We start from the raw sequence: 17,636 nt of genomic DNA on the forward strand, positions 1-17,636 counted from the left end.
AGATCGTGGTCAGCAAAAACTGGACGTGTGTCTGTGTGGACTGCAGACTGAAGTCGCGTCCAATTACGGAGGAGGCAGCAGCTGAAGCTGAAGGTGAAGCTGAATCGATCTCTCGGCCACACTCGATTGATCTTTCAATCACAGGAGCTGTCGAATTGGCAGCTGCCGTCTGCGTGCGCCAATTTGTTTTGTTGTGTGAGTGTGTGTGTGTTTAGCACGAGGGCGAAGGCGGTTGGCGGGGGCGTGGCAGGCCGTGTTAAATTCCAGGAATGCCCAAAATATTGTTATCGCCAGCTTTTTATCATCGCGGAATGAGCCGCGTCATCAGCGCAGATTGAAATAATTCGACATCAAAGTTGCCAAGTCATTCAAGTGGTCAGTCAGTTCGTCAGTCAGTCAATCAGTCGATCGGTGGCTGCTAACTCTGCTGGCGGTTTGATTGTTTGACGGCAATGATGGCAATGTCGGTGGCGGCACTCTGATCTCCTCCTTGGCGGTGGTTCTTTTTTTTTTTTTGGTTTTGGTTTTGTTCGAAGATCGCGTGCGATAAGCAACGTCAATATTTGTGTTTCGCTTTTTGGGAGCAGAGGCCGATTATTTGGTCCTTGTTAGCCTCGAGCCTCGACCTCGCTAGCGGCGGCATTCTCTCAGATCTCACTCCCTCTCACTCTCTCCGTCTCTCTCTGACCGACAAGTGGCTGCCCAATTTGCGCTTTGTTTGTGTATCATTGTGGGAGCACAGCGCGGAGGCAGCGACCTGCCTAATTGTTTGTTATTCTTCTCCGTCCGTGTGCAAGCTACCTGACTCCGGATTTCAGATTTTTTTGAGTTTTCGAAATACTTCTTCGACGACCTGTGGGAATGGCACTGACCACGTAATTGGCCTCTGGATTGAACTATCAACACCGCAACACCGATCACGTCCACGCCAGCTTGTTTACCATGTCGGTTTGCCACAACGGTGGGAAACTATCGTCTACACTTGAAATCTAGCTATTTGTCTAAAAGGTCAACAATTGAATTTCAAGGAACAAGGCTTTGCTGCAGATCGGTTATACTAATGGATATAAAATGATTAAAGTTAATTGTAATTGTTATAACTAATTATAGTGGAAACTCTCATCCGTGGACAAGGGTTAAGGGTAGTAGCCTTTAAAATAGAAAATACATTGATTTTTTCTCTGCTTTTTGTTAGGCTTACAATTTTTTGTAGAGCTTCAGTTATAATTAAAACAATTTTAAATGTGGCAGAAGGAGTTTTTTTTTTATTTTTGGGAGGTGTTTCATATGATAAATATAGACTACCGGCTTAGTTTGCTCTTTTTAGTAAATACAAATATAAATATGCATACTATATTATCTAAATGGAAAAGATGGCCTTTAAAAGTTGTTACTATATTATTACTTATGAAATTAGCGTCTATCCAAGAACGGACTTAGTTCAATTTTTGCTCGATGGTTAGATTTTTGTTTAAAAAAAAGTGACCAACTTCTTCCGAAAAGTGCCAAATATTGCCGTTGAATAATGTATATAAATGTGAATAAGACAAAAAAGGCTGAATACAGTTCTAATTTTACGATATTGAATGGAACTCTTACTAGTTTAGTATGTAATTCATTTATTTGTTACAATAATTAAAAATATGTTAATAAAGCTTATTAGATGCTTTCATCTTGATTACGCATCCCTGGATAAGCGTTATTTAACATAGATTGGCAGCGCTGTAAATGCAACCCTTCGTAGTGTTGATCAACGTCGGATTTTCCCTGACTTTAGAATGACTCGAGTCTTTTTCTTTTAAACTTTAAAAAAAAAAAAAAAGAAACAGGAGACTGAGTTTTCAAACATTTTCTTTTAGAAATAGTTAATTTGAAAATCTAATAAAATGAGCTCAAATAGTAAAGAAGTCGAATTGAATGGAGTTGAAGAGATGGAGTTGGCTGAATTGCTTTCACGTTCCAGGTAACCGAATTGAAAGTTTATGACATATATTTTGTAGTGACTAAAATTTTAATAGTTGCGATGAGAATAAGGAAAATGAAGAAGCTTTAGATGATGATGAAGACGATATGGAGTTGTGTTCTCCACAACCCAGAAACTTCCCCTACAGCAGTCCCAACAATCCACGTGATAATACTTTGCTGAAGCGTGTGCGCAATAAGAAATTGAAGACCAAGGTGAGAAATTTAAGCAAATTTTGAAATTTTCCAAATTATAAGAGATTATCTTTAGCACATTTGCGAGAGCTGGATTAAGCTTTATAGCTCAGATGCTAAGGCGGCTTTGATTCAGCTGTTGCAGTTTGTCCTGGAAGCCAGCGGCAGTCAATACCTATTGCCCAGCAATCTAAAGTTCCCGTTTGATAATATGGACATTCTGATTATGGCTACAGCGCACTTTGGCAATGTACGTTAAAGAAAAATATCTTTCTAGCATATCTACGTATACTTAATCTATAATATTTGATCTTTAGAAAAGCCTCGCTTATCCTTTGATTATGAAATCGGCGGATACTTATGTAGAGGAGATTTGCAATTTTGTGCAGCAATTGTTGAACATGCTGCAGACAACTTCGATCATTTCCGATAAATGCTTTCTAAAGTCTTTTGCCGGCTTTCTCATGGTCTGCTCCGATTCGAAGGTGCGTCCCTTTCGCCACACCAGCACTTTGATAGGTAAGTTTTGATTATTTTTAAGAAGTATTTATTTTTATACACGCTACTCATAGGGAAGAAATCCAAGAAATTAATGTAACAGGCAGAAGGAGGCATCTCCAGCCGAAAATATATAGCCAAGTCCGTCCGTCAGTCTGTCCGTTTGTATTAACACCTAGATGTCACAGACTAGAAGAGATAGAGGTTTAATTTTTTTCGGCAGCACTTGTTATGTTTGCACACAGATCAAGTTTGCTTCGAATTTCGTTACGTTTTTTTTCCGCCCCTGCAAAAACATTTTTGGTACATACAATAATTCCTGAAAATTTGGATGCGATTAGATAAAAATGTATAATTTATTCAAGAAATACGTTTGTAACATATGGCAAAAGAAGCCTTCAGCAATAGGATTTTATTTTTTTTTCGTTCTATGGTACATTTTAAATGTAGTACTTTTATATTCCAAGAACAATACTGCACTGTATTGCTCCTATTCAAAATGGATAGCGAGTATCTCACAGTCGAGCACACTCGACTTTAGCTTTCTTATTTGCTTGTATTGCTCAGCTCTCAAGATGATGACCATACTAAATAGTCTGGTGACCTGGGAGCAGCCGCAGCTTAAGGAGATTTGGCTGCAAATGTGCGCCAATGTGTTTTTGCCACGCTCCAGCGACGTAGTCGATGATATACGTCATCTGTGCATTGCCGAGTGCGGCAGCTGGTTGCAAATGTATCCGCACTGTTTTGTGGACTTGCAGCACTTGCAACACATTTATGATGCGCTGAAGGACAGCTGCCCCAAGGTGTGTGAAGCAAGCCTCAAAGCGCTGCTCCAACTCTTTCACAATCCAAAGCTGAAAGCCTTTTGCCTGGAGCAGGGCATCAACCATCGTGTCACGCTGCTGGGACTTTGTCTGAGCAGCGAGAGTGAGCTTGCTCAAATGTCGGTGCGACTGCTGATCACCTACTATCGCGTGGTGCCACACATACTGGACATGTCCATGCAACACGTGCTCGAGCAGCTCATCTTTGCCTCCCATCGGGGTGTGGCACAAGCGGCAGCCGAATTGGTTGCACTGCGCTACAAACACGCCTCGTCGGACAAGGAACGCATTCTGGTGCTGATCGAGGTCTTTCTGGAGTTTCAACAACACGATCACACTGCTTATCTCGTTGATGCTTTCTATGGTCACATCAACGTGGTGTTGGCTTGGCAGAGCATGGTGTCCATGCTGCTGGACGATGAGACGTTGAGTGCTCGCCAGTCCACGGTGCTCATCGATATACTCACACATGCTGTGAAGCAGGCGGTGACCGGCGAGATACCCGTGGGTCGATACACTGGCGAATTGGTGCGTCAACCGCATCCATATGCCAAGGATCAGGCAGGCACTATCATCTTGCCGCACTTAGCGACACTGCTGCACAAGTATCGCAACTGCAGTCAGGATCTGCGCAATCTGTTCGAGTTGCCGCAGTATATGACGTTGGGGCATTCACAGTTGACGGATATGCTGGAGCAGTTCAAGGACTTGCTGTTCGAGCAGGAGCAGCTGCTGGTGCTGCAGATGGGGGCCAAGACGCTGGAGCGTCTCAACGAGCAGCAGCTGGTGCCGTGTGATTTCCTCGAGACGCTGCTCAACAATGTTGTGACCAACTACAAAATTGCAGCCAACGCTTGGCTGGCTTATATATCGGAGAGTTCTACTAAACGTCTGCTGATGACGCTGCGTCTGCTTTCGGCATTCTATGCCTGCTTCGATCTGGACAAGTGGCAGCTAAGCGACAATTTGTTGGCCATTCTGCAGCAGGCGTCTGCGAATTCCAGCGTTGCTTCGCCACCAACTGAAGCATTAACGCACTATTTGTCCATCGTTTATGTGGCGCTCTCTTGGGATCTGAAGCGTGTACAGGACTTGGCCAATCAGAACAAGGATGTTGCTGATGAGTGCTACACGCTAAGCAATCGATTGAAGAAATTCTTCAGTATCAACTTTGCGATCATCAAAGCGGAATCATTAATTACTGATGTGGCCTGTGATGTAAGTTTAGCAGAGATTATTCTTTATTACTATACATATGATACTATTTAAACTTGCTTGTCTAGGTAAGTGACAAAGGTTTAGCTGAGATTTTTGTTTAATACTATATATGTATATAGTATACATACATACTTTAATACTATATATACTTTTAATACTATCTAAACTTTCTTTTCCAGGCCTTTGTTTATCTCTGTGATCTGTTTGTGTTATTTGCGGATCATTTGCGCAAGAGCAGCAATGGATCCATTCAGGCCTTGGAATACAAATCCAAGCGCACCGACCACGAACAATTGGAAACCTTCTTGGAGCTTTATGTCTTTGATGGGACTGTTGAGGGATCTGTTGCCAAGTTGCTCGAACCGCATCAGTTTGATGTGCTGCAGAGCAAGCGGCGTGTGCTGGTCAGCTACCTCAAGCTGGTCTTCCACAATGTGATGCCCATGATGCGGGCCTGCGTTGTCTATCAATACTACGAACAGGTGAGTCGGGGAATGTAGATTAAAAATCTAGGACTCAACTTATTTTTTTTACATATTGTTAAATTTACAGTAGGTTTAAATTCTTATCATACAAATAGCAACTAACCTTAATTCTTTTTTTTCAGTATCATCCCGTTTTTGGGGACATTATGCGTGCCACCATGGAGCGCAGTCTGTCCATGAACCCGACGAACTTTGGCATGACTGTGATGCACACCTGTCTGCTGGTCTATAGACGCATCAGGACCTGCTATCCGAATGCTTTTCAAGCTGCTGCTTCACCGGATTTCAACAAGCTGCTAAAACTGGCCAAATTGTTGGCCGAGTTGTTCTACATTAAGCCACTGGAAGTGCGTTCAGGTGTGGCCATTTTACATCGTGCTGGGATCAGATTTGCTGTAGAAATAACTCCCGACGATCCATCGGCTGCTCCCAAGGATCTATTGTATCTGAGTGTCGTGCAACAGTTTGTGCCACAATTGCTCGATCAGGACATTCGCGATGTGTTGGAGTCCATGAAATTCATTGAGCAAGCTCCGTTGCCAAGTCGTTCGGATGAATGGCAACCGTTGTTTTCCTATCGCAACTCTCTGGAGATTTCCCTCAGAGTTGGCAGTCGTCGTTAATATTTGGAAATTTCGTTACATTTCTAATTGTTACACAATGAATGATAATTTGAGACAACTAACAACTTCCACCTAGTCCATTAAACAGCACTCGAAGTTCGGTTCTGTTTAACAAACTGTGCAATTCAATATCAGAAGCAATAATTACAATTCTATTGTTTGTTCGCAATTTGGCAATAGTTTTTCATTATCTTTATACAAATTTTTTCTTTCAAGTCCCTTTGATGTAACCGATCTTTTTCAGCTGCATTAAATTATCCAAAATCGAACTTTCATACCAATACACATTATACACATGGAATTACACTTATTGCAATATTATACAATTTCTAAACACAATAAATGCAATACTTATATTTCTAAAATCTCGATGTTTTACTAACTTAGTTGTTATATTTATAAATGTTTTTACTTTTATTTAAAAATAAAAATTACAATACAAATCGGTGAGAAATGTAATTTTGACAATATTCTAAAATAAGAATAATTTATTACTTTGGGTATGAAATAGTTTTGTATACTTTTACTATTGTTTATTTCGAAAAACATTTCACATATATGAAGAGTATTTTTATTCACTATAAACATTTGACAATTCGTTGATGACTAAATTTAAAATTTGACATTTCATCAAAAAATACTTTTAAACTCTCTGTATTAAAGATATTTAAAAACACATTTCGGAAATTTCTAGACACATCCGTCCGCTATATTGCAATTTGTGATTGCATTTATAAATCCCACAGAACTTTCAATTTTCAATCTTACCGATGTCATAACCAGTTTGTTAATCCTTTTTGGGCTTTCAATTTTCAAACCTTGAATGGATTCGAATTGCAATGCAGACATGATGCTGCTTGTGTCAAGCGTATTACAGAAATATTTTCAAAACTATATTCGAATCACAAATACACAGAAACTGATGATGGGATATCGAAGGCATCCCTTGCGGCATTCTGGGGCATTATGACCTTTGTATGACGATTGTCAATGCCATTTCCACAGCAGCCATTTGCAGCTGAAAGCTAACGTCTGCTTTTTGTGAAAAGGTTGCATAATATGCGGATGCAGTTGCAGAAGCAGCAGCAGAAGCAGAGAAGCCGTCACCCTGCATTCAATCAAATGTTGTACGGTGGAGGGAGATTGCAGCAGAGGCAGCTGCCTCCGACCGAAAATGTATCGAATTTCCATGTTGCATTCAACGAAATTTTCAATTTCAATTCGAATGCTCGTCGTCGTCGTCGCCGGGTGCTGACAAATTGACTCGCAATGAACCTCGCTCAAAAAAGGCTGTCAAAGGATGTGCACGAAGCACACGAGCTAACACGTCCTTTGACACCCGCTCGTCGACCCTCGACCCCCATTAACAGCAGGATCAAGGTGCAAGCAATATTCGGCATTTGTCAATTTGGGAAGTAATTCAAGTGGACGCCGTCGTGGCACTTCTGTTTTTTGGTTTTAGGTAACCCATATTGATGTCCATGTCCATTTCCTTGGCACATGCCAAGTGTCCGGCTTGGGTGTCGCATTACGAAGACGTTCAAGTGTTTCTCTTGCGCCTGACGTCATAAACTGGGCCATAAAACTAGAGCAGCGACCCATCCACAAAAATGTGGATGCAGCGGTTGTGAATGGAGGAGCAGCTCCAAGGAGGTTCAGATTTCCAGCACAGCTGCGGGAGCAGCAACGACAGCAGGTCGTTAGCCACGGCAACATCTGCAATCTAAATTGGCCCATCTACAGATCAGACCAGATCTCTGTCTTTCTCTCTCTCTCTCGCTCCCTCATCATCAATTTCGCGTAACGGGCTAAAGACCGCTAGACGCAAGCGAGTCCTGCCACAATTGTATTTCACGCCCTCTCTCGGGGCAACGGGAACAGAGTTGGCCACTTGGCTGACTGCCAGCGGCACAGATGTGCTGATGCGATGCGATTCGAATCAGCAGCAAAAGCAGCAGCAGCAGCAACAACGACACAACGACAACAAGGCTGCGGTTGCGGTTTAACAAGATGCGTTGCCGCCTCCGACACACGCCTCCGCCTTCGTCTTCTTATTCTTCTTGGCTTGCTGCTGCCCTTTCGATCGTTTTGTGCGATAAACGTTGCTCGCTTCGCCTCGATTAGTTTCTTGGCCGAGTTTCAAGCCAAAAGTGTAACAGCATTTTCTGACACACGCGCATCTGTCGTCCTGCAGAAGGGGCAACTCTATAGGGTTGCCTTACCCCTTCTCCACACAGTCGAAATGTACCGAAATTTTGCAACGACACGTGGCACTTGATTCATATCAAATTTCTGGCCACAAATTGTATTACACACAATGCGCAACTGCAACTATTTGGGAGTTCACATTTCGTTTTCCCTTTAAGAAGGGTTTCCTCTGTTTCTTCTCCGCCGTTCTCCTCTTTATTTATTTTTTTGGCTCTGCCAACTGTCAACTCATTTGAGCATATTTATTGCCAGTTGCCTGCAGCCAACGTGGGGGAGGTTGCAACTGTTATTAACAACAATTTATTGCTCTCGGTTATTTTTTGGCTTAAAAAATGCAGGGAAATTTCATTTGCTGCCGTTTTATAACGCGTGCAAAACGCGTGCGGCGTTGCCAACTACTATTTTTTTTTGGCAAGTTGACAATCCCCAACAATGGCGAGTTATTTTGCTGCTGACTCCCCAGCAAATAGCTTAAAAGGCAATAAAAATAGCATTGTTTGCAAAAAATGATAAGCATTTACTACTTCCAGCTCAATCAAAATAAATTTATTAAGCAATCGAACTGCAAATTCCTGTGATTGTTGGCAATCTACTCGCATTAAGCTGAGCAATTGGCAACTATCGATAACTTGCCGTGCCAAATTATAACTGCCAAAAATGGATTATCGATTGTTCGATGAGCACAAATTGTGAGAAATATGCAAATAAAAATCGATTGTAGCGACGCGTTGAAAACGGTTTGCAAATTTCGTTGGGTAAGATTAAAGTTGTGCATTAAAGTTTCAAGAGTTGTGCAAAATCTCCAAAGTGTTAAAAAAAATCTATTCAAGCTGTTGGCGCTACGCTTCAATTGTGTAAATAGTGTTTTTGTAGTGTTTGTCAATCGCCGCGGACCCGCACGTTGCTTATTATTGCTGTTGGCTCAACGGGCGGCCAGCGGAGTCTCCGTTTCGCAAGTGTATTTTTTTTTCGGTGCTCTTGTTTTTTTTTATTGTGTAGTGATATGTTAGTGAGTTTGCATGCTCACGCATGTGGGTGCGTGTAAAATAATATACAAAATATTTATATGTATGTATATTTATTTATACATCTTTCTGCAACACACCTGTTGAAAGTCGTTGCTCGCTTCTAGAAAGAATATTTTTGGCGCATTCCAGGGCTACATCACAAGGTACATATGTGCTTTGAAATATGTAGATTATTTTGGCGCATTCCAGGGCTACATTGCAATATGTGTGCTTTGAATGAAATAATTGTGGCGTATTCCAGGGCTGCATTGCAATGTGGGTATTTGAAATTCTATTTTGCCTTTAAGTATTTATTAAAAGTTAATTAATAATCTATGCTTTGAAGAATGTCTGTTTTCTCATATTATTTTCAACTTAGCACTATTTTAAACTAAAGTAATTGAATTGAATTACTGGCTAATCATTAATCTTGAACATGTCTAAACACCCTGTGACAGGCATGTTCGAGGTGCGTAGTTGCGTGTAAAAACATGAATCGCTCGATCCATCAAGTTGCACTATGTAGAATAGATCCTTTTTGGCCTGACGTCGCGGTGTTGTTGCTTGACAAGCGGCAACTTTCATTGATAAATGCACAAATTTGTAGATTGTCAATCAGTTAGTGGCTGATCCTTTGCACACCGCGTGCTGTCTGTCTGACTGACTGACTGACTGAGTGATGTTCGAACTGACAGGCGAACAAATAAAGCAAACCGTGTGGCAAGGACACAATCTGTTTGCCCCTGTTGTTATTACTGCTGTTATAGTTGTTATTGTTGCTGTGCCTAATGTCACTGCAAATAAGGCGCGCCGTGTGTGGATGTCTCCTACTACAACGGTAGTTGAGTCGAGTAAATCACTCGCCTGTTTACAAATGTGTCGCCATCGCGTAATTCAATCCTTGAGCACAGCGGCAGGATGCATTCCGGCAGCCGTGACTGTCGCCGCCGCTTGGCAAACCAATAAATACCACTTAGATGCAGCTAAGGACTTCTTAAAAGCAACAGCAGCTCGACCCCGCGAGTGTGTGTGTGTGTGTGTGTGTCAACAAAGTCATGTGTCGGCATGTCGCCGTGTGCATATGTCGTGTCCTTTGGCAGACAAGCTGCAGCTGAGACTGCGCAGAAGGACACGCATGCAAGGCATAAATTAACACGCGAGTTTTCCTTTTTTCGTTTTTCGTTTTTCCAAATCCGTTGCGCTGATCCCTGACATGGAGATTGCCTTTCTGCTGCACCTTTGCTCCCCATTAGCACGCGTCCACTTGGGACGCACGCGCAGCATCCACTTGAAAGGATATAAGGAGCAGATATGCACCGTGGCAAGCTGCACAAACGTTGCTCAAGTGCAGCCGGAATTGAGGCCGGGTTAAAATTAGTCAAGCCCTGTCAGCAAATCTGATTTAGTGTTCGGTCCCAACAGCAGATGCATTATCTTTCTTCCAAATCCCTGCATTCCTTTCAATTTCCCTTTCAGTCTGTCTAGCTGCTGGCTCTGCTCAAATTATAACTTTAGTGGCAATTTAATTAAGCAATTACAAAGGGGTTTCTCTTAACGTTTGTCGAGTGTTGATTTATTTACAGATGCTTAGTTTCCAAATTGAATGAGGGAGACGTTGTTCTTTAAGTGTGGATATAATTTACTTTATTCAAATGCCGCAAGACAATTGTTTGGAGCAATACTTTGTAGTCGTTGTTGTTAAATGTATCTTTACAAATTATAAATATAAAAAAATATTTTTCTTGTCGCAAAATTGTGTGACGTTTCTTTACTTATTGTTTGGAAATTTTGGAAAGTGAAGAACTAAACTGAAATAATACATTTTTATACTTTTTTTATGTCTAGAATTTATTTATTTTTCAATTCTTTAGGAAATTCTCTGTGTATTTTATTTTCATTTCTGTCTGTTTTTTATTTGATTTCAGGTATTTCGATATACATATTTCTAATGATATTTTTGGGGGAATCTCTAATTATCTTCAGCAGTTGATTTTAATATTTTTGAATGTCAAATGATGATGTTATATTACATTTTTGAACAATTTTCCATTTATTGTAGCTTGTAAGCTTGATAATTTAGTTTACTTAAAGGATCATTAAGACGGAAAAGAATAAATGTTAATCGTCTATATAATTGCTTATTTGTTGGCTAAATTCGTAGTAAATTTTCTGTTTAAGTTTTTCTAATTCTTAATGTTATCTTTTATTATTATTATTTTATTATTATTTTCTACGCATTTTCCTAAATATTGTATGTGTTTTGAAGATCGAATCCCTTCAGGAATGGGGATCCCTTTCTAATGCTTTGCTTCATTAAGTCTACCTTTGCGGATCATTAGGATTGCAAATTACGAGTTTGTTTTGTAATTCATTCAGTTGGATGAGGTCAGTTTTAGTGTTTAGGTCAAGCGTGCGACACTTGGACAGATCAATTAAATGCGATATTTATATCAAGCGACACGGATCACAAAGTGGACAATTAGTTTTTGTGGCGGCAGCAAGTGACCACAAGTGACCAGAACATCGACAGACAGATGGTGTCGCATACGGCGATGTGTGATAAAGTGAGGGTGTCATAAGATCTCTGACCCCAAGTGACAGCCTCTCTTTGGTAGGTGCGTTCAAGTGCAACAGATGCAGAGAGGCCACCAAAAAGTGAACAGAAATTAATTACAAACTAAATGACCGACATGTCCACGCTCGACTACAAAAAAACAGAAAAGAGAATGAAACAAGATGCATAAAATGTTGGAGTTATATGTCTGGCTTGGGGCAAGTGACAAGTGTTTGTGACAACAGCTGACTTTCACTTGTTTCTCCCTCCCTCCTCTCGTTAGTTTATTTATTTTTGGGGAGTTATTTGAGCAGACAGCAGAGCATATTGGAAAAAGCCCTCTTGGCATTCGGGCCTGAACAATTAATCATGTGTAGAGCGTCATTTTGTGATTTTTAACGACTTGGCCTGCTGTCAACGCATCCTTCCGAAGTGGTTTTCATGTCCCATGAGGCGTTTGCCGCCTCATAAAATTGGGATGCGCCCTGATAAATGTGCCGCTGGCAGAAGACCATCAAATAGATTTATTATTGAAAATATTTGTGCCCCCTTTTGATTGTTATGGGTTTGTGTTGCTTTTCTACCAACACCAACACCAACACCAACTCGCAGCTTCATTCATCCACTCACGTTGTTGTGACAGACACGAAAGAGAGACAGATTGCCAGGGGCGGGGTAAAGGGAAGAAGCTACAGAGCTGTCCATTCAGCGCGAGAGAACAAATGTTGTGTTAAATTTATTTCATTACATTGGCATTTTATGATGACTTGGCGCGTTCTTCTCCTTTCATTTTCTATACATATTGTTTATACATTTCAAGGCGTTCTCGCATCGATTTTGAGGGCAATAAAAGTGCAAATGGTCCTTCGCAGGACAGGAGCAACAACAAAAACAACAACAACAACAACAGCAGTGGCAGCATCTCAGCATCAGCTGTCGTCGTTGGTGGATTTGGGTCTTTGAACTTTGCTCAAAAAAAGAACGACAGCAGCTGAATTCGACAGATATCAAATGAAAGTGAACACACAAGTTGCCCTGTGTCAATTTAATTATTGACACTTGAATTGCTTTCTCTGCTCTATCGCAAACTCTTGGCTACACATTAATAATTATATCATATATATTGGATGTAGGTAGAAAGAGTAAAAGAGAGCGTTGTAAACAAAACAATTTGTCATAAGTGAAGCCTGTAATCAAAGAAAAATGTTGAAATCAGTAGCTGACACAGTAGCTGTGGCAACATGAGAGCAACATCGATTGATGAACATCAATATAAGCCGACATTGAATCCTGAACACAACACTAATTAACCCTTGTACAAAAAAAGACAGGTAGGGAGTGAGTGAGGGAGGGAGTGAGGTAGAGAGTTCGTGGAGCAGTCACATACACACACAACACCTTTACACATAATTAGAGGCCTGTTGACTGCGCCGACAATGAATGGATATGAATGGTAAACAGGCAAAGCCAAGCCAAGCCAAAGCCAAAGCAAGGCAACACGTTACCAAGCATGTCCAGCGTGTCATCCATTCATTAATCCACATCCACAAACACATATTGAAATGCCAATGGGAAGGCGGCGGCAGCAGCACCTAAGCGATGCTGTCCACAACGATGCAACTGCCTTGCTATGCTTTGTATGTGTGTGTGTGTGTGTGTGCAATCGGCGGCGGCACAACAACAAAGCCACAAGAGCCTATTAGCCACAATAAAGAGGCATCTTCGTCGTCGTCGTCGTCGTCGACGTCGAGTCTCAATTCTATTATGTGCTCAATGCTATGCAGATGAATGGGGCTGCTTGGAATGGGTTCGCCTTGGCAGTGCTGAGCTGTGCTGTGTTCTGTTTGGAGATGTGTTTGCTCGCCAGATGCCATTACAATGTAAATACAAGAAAAGTTCAATCGGCAACTTGATGCGGGTCTTTCACAAGCATGGGGGAGTAGGGGAAGGAGGGGAAGGGGCTCATAGCACACGTAGAAAGCCATTTCATTAGGCAGCAGACGTCGACTTCGACGTTGAGGTCTCCATCCGAGTTCCCGACTGTTCAACAATTGATCAAATATCATAATTTATCAAATGACAATGCGACGGCGGCCTCTGTGAGGCAACGGCCCCGATCTATCCATCCATCCACATATCTATCTATCTCTAGCTATCTCTATATATATGTATATACATACATTTCTCTGTATGTCCGGACAACTTGTTTGCTTGCCCCAATCCCCACACCCATTTGTGGCTGGCTGGCTGGCATCTTTGGTGTCTGTCACGGCGCGGGTATTTTTTGTTTTCTTGCTTTTTGAAAGCTACAACTTAATTTATTTGAACAATTTAGTCTGACACAACAGTCCCAGAATCCCAAACAGAGCCATTTGGCTTGTCTTGTTCTTATTTATACCGATGGCTCTGCCCAATGAAGCTATCAAAGCTATCTATTTAGCATAATTGCAGGCCATGCTCGAGCCGATTGTTCTCTGGTCTGCCCGTGGTGCCGCGTGGTGGTCTCCAACTAGCCCAGCCCAAGAGCCACAGTGGAACAGATGCGATAAATACTGGCATTAAATACTTTTAATTGATGTAGTTTTCACTCCTCGTACTCGTATAAAGTAGTTGCCTTTTGTTTTATAACAAAATTGTTGACACAAAATTGAATGTGAAAATCACGTAAACACATTTTGCGCATATTTTTTTTTTGAAAATGGACAATGGACATAAAGTTGCCAGCACTAAAGCGGAGCGTTGCTGTTGCAATTGCAAACAGAAGCTCGATCCGCATCAGATTTTTGAGGAGAACATCGAGGATATTGCCAAGAGTTTGGCACAGATAATGGTCATCTGTGGCATCAATACCAACAAATCCTGCAATGCCAAATCGATCATCAAGCGTGCCTTTGTCTACCACGAAAAGATTCGGACGCGTTGTCCGCCGACGGCGCCTCAGAATACGCATCTGCATCGGGATGACATGTTGCAAGCGTTGCGCATCAAGTGCGAAATGGAAAGTGTGGAGGCGATGCTCACCTATGCGATCATTAAGCGTGCCTTCAAGGCTTTCTTTCACGGCAAACCGGATAGGACGATCAGCAATCCAATTGTGGATGCCATGGTGATACACAAGCAGAAGTCCGCCTGGTTGCATGCCGCCTACAAGACGGCCAAGATCTTTGACAACTACAAGACGGCGTTCTTTTGGGCCCACAAATCCTATGAGAAGCAAATCAGTCTGGTCTACCGTGGTCTATATGACCGCATGAGCGCCCGTTCGAATCCGCTGATGATGCCAACATGTGCGTGCCGCAATTGCTCGAAGAAGGAGATACCCGGACATCCGAAGCCAGGAGAAAAGGTTCGCGAAAAGTTCAAGCTAGCGGATTGTGCTGATCTGCCCAAGGAATGCATTCTCTGTGGCCTTCAGGTGCCCAAGGCAATGCCTGGTGTGAGGGTGAAGCGACCACGCCCCATTGTCAACCATGAACTGAAGCTGCCACGTTGCCACAACTGCAATTCACCGCTTCTCATCTGTGAGTGCAACATCGATGAGCTAACGGGCGAGTTGTATGGCGAGTGTGGTCAGGATTCGTACAAGGTCAAGTGGTATCGCTTGGAGGATAAGCAGCCGCAGAAGTCATCGAAGAATCTGGCCACTGAAGATGGTGGCGATACAAGCTATGAGGACGCCGAGGAGCCTTCGGTTGATTGGGAGAATCATCATTGTCCCATCGATTGTGTACATGACAGCGCCAATGAATCCTCAAATGTTTGCCATTCGGATCCCATCTCAAGTTCAATTGTGGATGAAACTAGTTCCTCGTTTACCACTTGCTCCGATGCCGATAGCTTGGATATTGTAGACAAGTTGGAAAAGTATCTGAACAAGTTGTGGGCGGATGATGTTGCCGCTCAACGTAATCCAAATACGTACTTGTCAAAGACTGTGTTTCCACCTAAGGCGCCCTCCGAGCCTTGCAAACGCTAGAAAACTACTTTTGCTATTTGTCTTTCAAGCATTTGATTAGTTTTGCACTCAAATAAAGTCTTGCTTTAAAGTAGTCTGTAACTAACAATTCTTAAGCTGATTTTGTTGCGGCTTTTGAGTGTGGTTTGAACTAGTTTCGACTACATTGAAAGCTTTTACTGTTTGATTGAATTTAATTGTAATTCAGGGGGAAAATTGGGAATTTTTGTTAAAGAAATAATTCTGTATGAAAAACAGCAGATGCTGCGGTCGGGTTTTAGTTGTTTTATTTGACAATCTGGCATATTTTGTACTGTATGGAATATTTAGTTATCTATATACTAAATATAGCCTTCGGTTTATCTTTGTATTTCTTGAGTATATTAATTTGGTATATGTTGAGAATAATACCGAATAATCGAGCACACTCGACTGTAACTTTCTTACTTGGTTTGTAATCATATATAGACATACCAAATATAGTCTTCGGTATATTTCAGTAGTTTGTAATACATTAATTTGGTATATTTTGAGAATAATACCGAATAGCACACTCGACTGTAGCTTTCTTGTTTTGTAATCTTATATCGATATACCAAATATAACCTTTAGTATATTTCAGTAGTTTGTAATACATTAATTTGGTATATTTTAAGAATAATACCGAATAGTTGAGCACACTCGACTGTAGCTTTCTTGTTTTGTAATCTTATATCGATATACCAAATATAACCTTCAGTATATTTCAGTATTTTTTAGTATATTAACTTGGTACATATTGCGAATAATACCGCACCCCTTAGGGAGCTGTTTACCTTTTGCTTTCTTTAAATGAGGTAATATTGTTGAACATTCTAGTTCAATTCTTTGTAGAGTATCATGCTTTATAGAGTACTATACAATGCAGAGTATCAACCTAACCATCATTAATTATATGTTAAGCGCCACTTTTAGCTGCCTCTGAGATCACACCTTCAACTATTCGAATCGCAGTTGCCACCTCAATGCGAGTAGCACAGCAGGAGGCGATGCTTTGCCTGGAGATCGCCCACATGCGAATTGGAGCCAGGCGGCAGCTTATCGGGGTGTCGCTGGGAGTCGCAGATCGCGAACCTGACAATGGCCACTTAAATGCCATTGCCAGTTGTAATCGCTGTTAAATTGCTGCCTCAGCTACTGTTGTCAACAACTGCTGCCTGACTTCTTCTTTGCTCTTCTCCCCCTCTGTTTTTGTAAAAGCTTCCACATAAATCGCTCGCATTATCTGCGCAGTTGCATCTCAAACGCGAGACTGGATTTGGTGGGATTGGAACATTGCGAGTATGGCACGGGTTAAAGCCTGAAGGCAGTTCGTAGTCCTCATCGTCGTCGTCGCCTGCTTATCAATCTCGGCTCATCTGCACGCAGCCAGACACTGGCGAGGTAAAGAACATCTTCTGCGAAAAATAATTCCGCAACTTGTCACATTTTGTAAGCGTCGGAGACGCCTCTGCGCCAATGTAAAGGTAATGGTAATGGCCTCAACAATTGCACTCCTGCCCCAAGTCCTTGACTGTCACCTAGACTATTTTTGGCAGCTACACAGTGCACACAGCCTCCAGAGGTTGTTGTTTTTTAGGTGCAGTCAACGCTCGTATCTCTAGTCCGCGAACTTTGCTGTTGTTCGTTCTGTGACTGCACATTTGCATATAGATTTATTTTTATGACCAACACAATGCATTCGCGACGTTCGAGTCTTGCAATATTTATATGTGAGTGAGATCGAATACATTTCGAAAAGAAAAATAGTGTAGAAATAGTTGAAGAGTTGTTTTCCTATTGATGCAATTGTTATTGATTCCCTTTTAGCTAATCTCTTCACTTAATAATCATATTCGAAGTTATGAAATATTTTCATCTCACTTGGCAAATCTTTAATTGTGATGTTCGCGCATCAGGAATCAAAGTGGCTTCATTGATGCCACACTTATGTGCTAGTATGTGTGGAGTCGTGTCGAGTAAACATACACACAAAAATAAAAAAGAAAATAGAAAATATGAAAAAGCTCTCTAGCAGTCAATTGATGAACCATTGAACTTTTGAGAAGGCAATCAAATTTGCGTC

At 41.6% G+C, this 17,636-nt stretch overlaps 2 protein-coding genes across 2 annotated transcripts; both read left to right on the plus strand.

Moving 5' to 3' along the window:
• Positions 1-1,777: 1,777 nt before the first annotated feature.
• On the plus strand, positions 1,778-6,095 carry LOC133842821 (cohesin subunit SA-2). Its single transcript, XM_062276075.1, has 7 exons — positions 1,778-1,963; positions 2,019-2,178; positions 2,234-2,407; positions 2,475-2,676; positions 3,223-4,700; positions 4,880-5,182; positions 5,308-6,095. The coding sequence occupies exons 1-7, from the start codon at positions 1,887-1,889 to the stop codon at positions 5,806-5,808; spliced, it is 2,895 nt and encodes a 964-aa protein (XP_062132059.1). The 5' UTR covers positions 1,778-1,886; the 3' UTR covers positions 5,809-6,095.
• An 8,092-nt stretch (positions 6,096-14,187) lies between these two features.
• On the plus strand, positions 14,188-15,641 carry LOC133843414 (uncharacterized). The gene has a single exon (XM_062276940.1). The coding sequence runs from the start codon at positions 14,276-14,278 to the stop codon at positions 15,551-15,553; it is 1,278 nt and encodes a 425-aa protein (XP_062132924.1). The 5' UTR covers positions 14,188-14,275; the 3' UTR covers positions 15,554-15,641.
• Positions 15,642-17,636: the final 1,995 nt, after the last annotated feature.

This window comes from Drosophila sulfurigaster, chromosome 3 (genome assembly GCF_023558435.1).
Source record: "Drosophila sulfurigaster albostrigata strain 15112-1811.04 chromosome 3, ASM2355843v2, whole genome shotgun sequence".
NCBI classification, from domain to species: Eukaryota; Metazoa; Arthropoda; class Insecta; order Diptera; family Drosophilidae; genus Drosophila; species Drosophila sulfurigaster.

Excerpts from the sequence above, each read along its gene's own strand:
- LOC133843414 (XM_062276940.1), top strand. The coding sequence starts at position 14,276 with ATGGACAATGGACATAAAGTTGCCAGCACTAAAGCGGAGCGTTGCTGT.
- LOC133842821 (XM_062276075.1), top strand. The coding sequence starts at position 1,887 with ATGAGCTCAAATAGTAAAGAAGTCGAATTGAATGGAGTTGAAGAGATG. Across the intron at positions 2,179-2,233 it reads ATAAGAAATTGAAGACCAAG|CACATTTGCGAGAGCTGGAT; the intron begins GTGAGAAATTTA and ends GATTATCTTTAG. Across the intron at positions 5,183-5,307 it reads TCTATCAATACTACGAACAG|TATCATCCCGTTTTTGGGGA; the intron begins GTGAGTCGGGGA and ends CTTTTTTTTCAG.